Genomic DNA, 6,607 nt, shown 5'->3' with positions numbered 1-6,607 from the left:
CTGGTTAGTTTATTATAGAAACTATATTTGTCAGTAGAACAGATCCAGATACTAAAGCTTGGTGAAATATTGGAGTTTTGTTTCTGTTTCCAGCACTGAGAAACTATTGTTTACTTATGAACACTGATGGCTAACATCTGTCCTAAACCACAGAACAGGCACATTGTATATCGGGCCTATTAAAATGATTTCACACTAAGATTTAGGTTGCTGTCACATAAGAATTTTTCATGTTAGGGCGCTGCTGGAAGCCAGTGAGACTGACATGCTCATTGCAGCGTATGTGACGGACTGATTATTGTGTCCATTTTTAGCTTTGGTTGACATATTTGAGTTACTGAATCCAGTCATAGAGGAGATAATTGAGACCTGCACGATGAATGCTACAAGTGGTGTCGCCAATGTTATTCTCTGTAAATAATAGAACTGTTGGTAAATGTCCTTTTTCAGGTATCTGGCTCCCTCTTGTGTTCAAAACGACCCACTGCCACAGAGGTTATACAAGTTTCGTTACTGCCGTTTAATGCATTAAACCAAACTAAGAACACCCTCATTGCCAATACTAGCCTTTTTATCCATGTTACAGTGAAAGAACTATAGTTTATATACTGTAGCCTACAAGTGTTTCAGAATAGTTATTTGAGATGTGCCCTGCCCTTCCAGTCAAGTAAAGCCAAAATGGATGCATGGTTGAAAATATATATATATTCAAATAATCTCTTTATTCATCCTACATAGTTGTACACCACTAAAGACAGTGATAGGAGCACACAACGGGTATAAACATTTGTCAGTTATATAGAGGAGGGAGGAAACTTTGCAGATTTTAATAACAAAAATAAGAACATTTTCTAAATCCTTGCGTCACTGAAAGTACATCCAAGAACAGGAGAAATAAGACGGTATGTGCCAGATTGACTTCTTTCACTTGCTATTGATGTTTTATTCTGTACAGAGGGACAATTTGTACAAAATTAATCTAGATATATAACACTACATGAGACAAGGTAAATCATATATACAATATTAAATGAATCATATAGTACAGGTCACATACAAAAGGACACTTTAAGTTATGTTTTGGAAATAATATGTTAAAATTAAAAGATCTGCAAAGATCCTGCAGAAAGAGAACAAGCCACCAAATCATTTTTAAATCACCTCTTGTTTTTTCAGCGCTAAAATAAACCTCAAACATCTCTTGACTCAAACTCATAAAATCCATAAAACATCTCTCCCAGCAAGCAGGACTGTTTCATAAATGCAATGAACTTGACAACAAAAATCTGTTTGGTGAATGGCATTCCTCCAGGGTAAAAGGTACATGTTTAACATGGTAGTTTTAATTTACATCTTTTTGCATTCAAGCAAATACAGTATTAATACAGTTAACAAGCCAAGTCACAACGTCAGTTTATTTTCAGCATCTGGCATTTTTGTGGCCATTTGATACCAGTCTGTTTCAGCGTTGGGCATCCTGAATGGCCAGAAGAAGAAAAAAATTCAAAACCTGACATCCACGCTACTTTACCTCCAGAGACAAGACAAAGAAATACAACACATCAAATATGAAGAAATCTAGCAGACCTCCTTAGTTTAAACAATGGTACTAACTGGAAGATAGTTTCCACCCTTAAACAGCTGCCTGCAAACCAGACACCTGGAATTAGGAATGGTAGCAACACAAACATGCCACACTTTCAAATGTTGTCAGTCAACTTTTTGGTAGCTCACATCAACTAATTTGTGTATTAATCATTTGATGTACGTATGTTAATAGCTACTGAGGTTACCAGCACTTATTTTTGATAATAAATTAATTTCTATTTTTAAGCAGAGGAAATTAAAATCTTCATAGCATACAATACGATATAATAAAAAGAAACACAATGAGCAAAGGTCCTAACGGCTGCTAAAAACCATCAGTGAGTGGAGTTTTTAGGTGTTGTGACAGTACAGATCTGTGCCTCCTCTCACATTCAACAAAAAAACTAATCTCCAATTATATTTCCTTGACAAAGATAATCATCCCTATTCATTTTACAGTATATATATATATAAAACCCACCACTCACCTTGAACACCCCACAGCCACGCTCTCCTCTTGATTATGCAGCCGTTATATGGACTCTCCTTGTTACATCCAAGCCCTGGATACTGCTAATGCAACTTAGGTAGCAAATACAAACAGCTTTCATTCAGGTTCATCCTCATCTACGAAACTCAAAAACAGGAAGTACCATTGTTTGAACTGTCTAGTCATCACTATGGTCTGGTTTTCAAATATTGCCAATGAACATAAAGAAGCAAGCATATAAAAGAGCGGCATATGGCACAAAACAATAAGGTGGAAAGTGTCAGATGTCCACAGGACAACTTACTCTTTCCTCGCCACCTTTCCTGGACATTGCAAGGCTGAAGGACAAGCCTCAGTTTGGTCTGGTGTGCTAAACTAAAAAAAAAAAAAAAAAAAAACTTTCAAACACCAGTGACCCAAAACAAAGGCAGGTGTCCCTGTTAAAGTCACAGATAAAAACATGAAAACAAACATAAAGAACACAACAGTCTTGGCACTGACAAGATGTCCGTTGAGCAAAAAAATTAAGAAAACATACAACGGATGACAGGAAAGTCATGTCGTTCATTTGACCAACAGGTTCTGTTTTTGTTCCCTTTGACAGAAAAGAAAACCAAGCAGAGAAGAGAGAGAAGTGACGATCCTTAGACAGTGAGTCAGTCAGTTCCTATGTTTCCATGTCCAATCCATTGTGTTTGCAAGAAGGAATGAAGGAGCCAGCGTTGTGGCATCCATACTCCCAGGTTCCACATTACAGTGAGCGCACAGGGGGATGGAAGGAGAAAGCAAGGTAAGAGGAACCGATGGGGGAAATAATCGGAGAACACATTGAATGTGGCGAAGGCTAACAGACAAACAAACACACTCCCACTCCTCTCCAAATAAAGAAAAAAAAAACCTGAGAAAGCAGAAATCTGAGGAAGGAGGAAACAGGGCTTCTGCACTGGGGCAGCAGGAATGAAGGAGAACTGAGGATTCTGGGAAAACTGGTGCTGGAAGGAGGGATGGAGAGCCCAACACAGGTCGTAATTCTGGCGCCTGGGCGAAGAGGATGTCCATGGCTGTCGAGGGTAAAAGGGGCAGTTGAACAAAGAGCCGGCAGGTGGCGGGACCTAGAGTCCATCATGGGTGGTCAACATGTCTTCAGCTCTGCGGTGGGACTCCAAGGCTTTTGTGGTGTAGATATCCTGAGGCAACTCAGATTTGCGTCGCACCATAGGCCGCTCTTTCCGCTGGTCATGCTGCAACTGTCAGATTGAGCCGAGACAAGAGGAGAAAGTTAGACTTAATTAGAACGTTTCTCATCGTCATCTCCTGTCAGCATGTCAAGTTGTCTGTTCTGATCATATCTTTAAGATGAAGCACGACAGCTTGGGCACAATTCAGTTACATACGTGAAAATCTAATCTGCAGAGGAAAACCAGGACTGAGTTAAAACATATTGTACTGATCCAGCCATACCTGCCTAGCATTATTAGAACTTTAAATTGAATACACAACATCAGACATTTATGGAGCCCCAAAGTCTTCAATGAATGAAATAAATAAGACATTATGAGATAACTATAAGAATTGTGTCAAATATATCTGAACCAAAACATAAATGATTAACATTTTACTAAACTGTTATTAAAAAACTAAATTATTAAAACTTTATAGGATTTATTTGTATTCTAATATAGAATTTATTTATTCCAAAAGGCTCTTTTTATTTCATAATGGCAATTTACACAAAGACACTTTTTCTTGTTACCTTTTATTTAATCATTTATTTTATGACACACACACACATTAAATGTATTTTAAATTTATTTCAGATATACTTATTTAGGTAATATTGAACACGTTAGGGCTCCTACTACTTAGACAACATGCAAGGGGAGGCAGGCACACACAAAATAAAGCTCTTGATTCCAGTGTTTAGTCCATGATTTGTTTATGCGTTGCTTTTTTATAAAGTAGTTTGATTTGAAAAAACTAAATTAACAACAAAAACACAAACAAAGACTATCATTTTATACAGTAAGTATACAATGATAATAGATACAGTGCGAGTAGCTTCAATTAGAAGACTTTGCAAGCTCCGGGAACACACAAGCCTATTCATTTATAGAGTGATTATAACAGGAAAGATACATAGAGACAGAGAGAAAGTCAGGTTTACCTGAGTCGCGCCCTCCTCAACTGTCTTTTTTAACCTCAGAACATCTTCTATCAAAGGGACATCCGTCTCCATTGCTACAGGACTATTGAGGTCAGAGGAATCAACATACATAAAGAACTATGTTGAAAAGAAAGAGAAACAAAAACAAAAACACAAAAGGATGGAGAAAAGACTTTCAGTCGCATGCAAGAAGAATGAATCAAGAGGCTCTGGACTGAAGAAAAAAAAGCAGCTCTGATCTATTGCAGCTAGCCGTTTTATATCCTTTAGTTGAGGACTTTTACTACTGATTTTTTGGGATTCACAGCAAGTGTTGATTATGAAAAAGCACCTGTGTCAAAAGATGTTAAGAGACCATCAGTTGCTGGGGACACCAAAATGAATTCAACTCCTTCAACTAAATCTTTTATAGCACATTGACGTTGTGGCACTGATCTGTTTGGATTGAAACATTTTTTTTTTTTGCACTTTTAAATTAATAGGTCAACATTTTGGGAAATGTGCTTATTTGCCTAGAGTTAGAAGGAGGATTGATACCACTCCCATGCCTGTACTGTAAATACAGTATGTGACTGAAGCAAGCAGATAGTTAGCTTAGCACAAAGACTGGAAACAGCTGGCATGGCTCTGTCCAACAATGACAAAATCTGTATACCAGCCCCTGTAAAGCTCACTAATTAAAACGATATATCAAATTATATCTTGTGTGTTTAATCCGTACAAAAACCAAAGTGTAAAAACAACAATTGTTGCTTTACAACGGGTTTGTGTGCTGGATTATTTCTTGGCTGGGCGCAGTGACTTCCTGGAGTCTTCAATGGTTGCCGGGCAACCTCACGGTGACAACAAGACCCAGGGAAGTTACTGCACCCGGCCAAGAATTAGGATTTAATTAGGATTTTGTTACCTTTGGACAGAGCCAGGATAGCTGTTTTTATCTAACTATCGGCAGGAAAAGGAATAAGGATATTTCCCAAAATGTCGGACTATCCCCTAAATGTCCAACACTGAAGTTGTATTGTACTTCATTGGAAAGCTAAAATCCATTTTGGGGAGGGCACAGACATGTCTGCATATAGTTAATCTTTAAATGAATCAAATACTTTAGAGAGCCTTTTAGAGCTGTCCGATTCAAGCATTCACCACATCTAAGCACATTCTCAGAACAAGACCACTCATCATGCTCTTTCCATCTTCACCAGCAGTGTAATTTTAGAAAACAGTATCTACAAAGTCATAGTATGAACACATGGAGTCCTTGATGGGATAAGATGGAAAGGGAAGTACAATTCTACAACAAAATTGGCTTACAGAAAACACTTTTTTCGTAAAGATTAATGCTACACACACATACACACTCTCACTCACACACACACACACACACACACACACACACACAGTGGTAGTAAGGTGAAAAACAGGTGAGGTTAGATGGTTGCACATACTGCTCACCTGTGGATTTGACTTGGCGAGGTTCTCGATCTTGATCCAAGCCTCTTCACGTTCTTTTGACTTTGCCTTCTCTCTGTTGAACAAAGCACCAAACCTCACGTCATTAATCTGTTCCACTCCGCTGATAAGATGTGAAACCCAACACCCATTTAGCTGCAGTGTTGAGGCTGATAATTATGTGTCACTCAGACATCATTGTTTAAAAAAAAGATTAACTGAGTGGGAGAAGAGTCTATAGTGCCTACTTGTTTTTCTCGGCCCTGAACTGCTGTGTGCAATCATCAAAGAGCTTCTGATTCATCTCCATGAAAAGCTTCAGAGCGTTGTAGATGAGGCCGTGGATGGTCCTGGGAACACACACACACACACACACACACACACACACACACACACACACACACACACACACACACACACACACACACACACACACACACACACACACACACACACACACACACACACACACACACACACACACACACACATTAAGGCCTGACACTTGGCGATAGCACCTGCAAATAACTGACATTTAAAAAAATATATAGCTATGTGCTTTTGGTTGGAACGTTTTAAACACATTTTATTTTAAATGTTAAAGGTGCTGTAGGTAGGATTGTGAAGATCCAGGACTTAGCCAAAAAATGTGAACATCGACAACTTCTCAGTCCCTCCCCCCTTTCTGCTAAAGCCCAAAACGGTCTCCTAAGCCCCACACCCCACAAGGGAGAATGAATGCGTGTGCATGAGAGTGATTGACACGCAGTTAAGACACCCCCCCTGGCCATGATTGGTGCATCTGAACAGGGAGTGGTGGATTTTTGCAAATCGCACTACAGGCTGTAGGTGTCAGAGGAGCCGGATTCTTTTTTAAATGACCTGCTTCATGTAGTTCTACTGGAACATAGGGTCAG

At 38.9% G+C, this 6,607-nt stretch overlaps 1 protein-coding gene across 5 annotated transcripts in view; it reads right to left on the bottom strand.

Annotated features, from left to right (window-relative positions):
* Positions 1-695: 695 nt before the first annotated feature.
* ppp2r5ca (protein phosphatase 2, regulatory subunit B', gamma a) overlaps positions 696-6,607 on the bottom strand; it is a 28,498-nt gene continuing 22,586 nt past the window's right edge. For 2 of the 5 annotated variants that reach the window (XM_035994446.1, XM_031281923.2), the window contains 4 exons: positions 5,939-6,040; positions 5,694-5,766; positions 4,242-4,358; positions 696-3,324 (listed from right to left, as the gene is read on the bottom strand). In XM_035994446.1, coding sequence (XP_035850339.1) covers positions 3,190-3,324; positions 4,242-4,358; positions 5,694-5,766; positions 5,939-6,040 — 427 coding nt within the window. In that variant the 3' untranslated portion in view covers positions 696-3,189. The remainder of the gene's footprint in view (positions 3,325-4,241; positions 4,359-5,693; positions 5,767-5,938; positions 6,041-6,607) is intronic. The other 3 variants (XM_035994447.1, XM_031281931.2, XM_035994448.1) reach the window with 2 other exon arrangements.

Source organism: Sander lucioperca, chromosome 18, assembly GCF_008315115.2.
Source record: "Sander lucioperca isolate FBNREF2018 chromosome 18, SLUC_FBN_1.2, whole genome shotgun sequence".
In the NCBI taxonomy this organism is placed as follows: domain Eukaryota; kingdom Metazoa; phylum Chordata; class Actinopteri; order Perciformes; family Percidae; genus Sander; species Sander lucioperca.
Note: the sequence above shows the minus strand (reverse complement) of the source record. Positions and strands in the feature narration are given on the sequence as shown.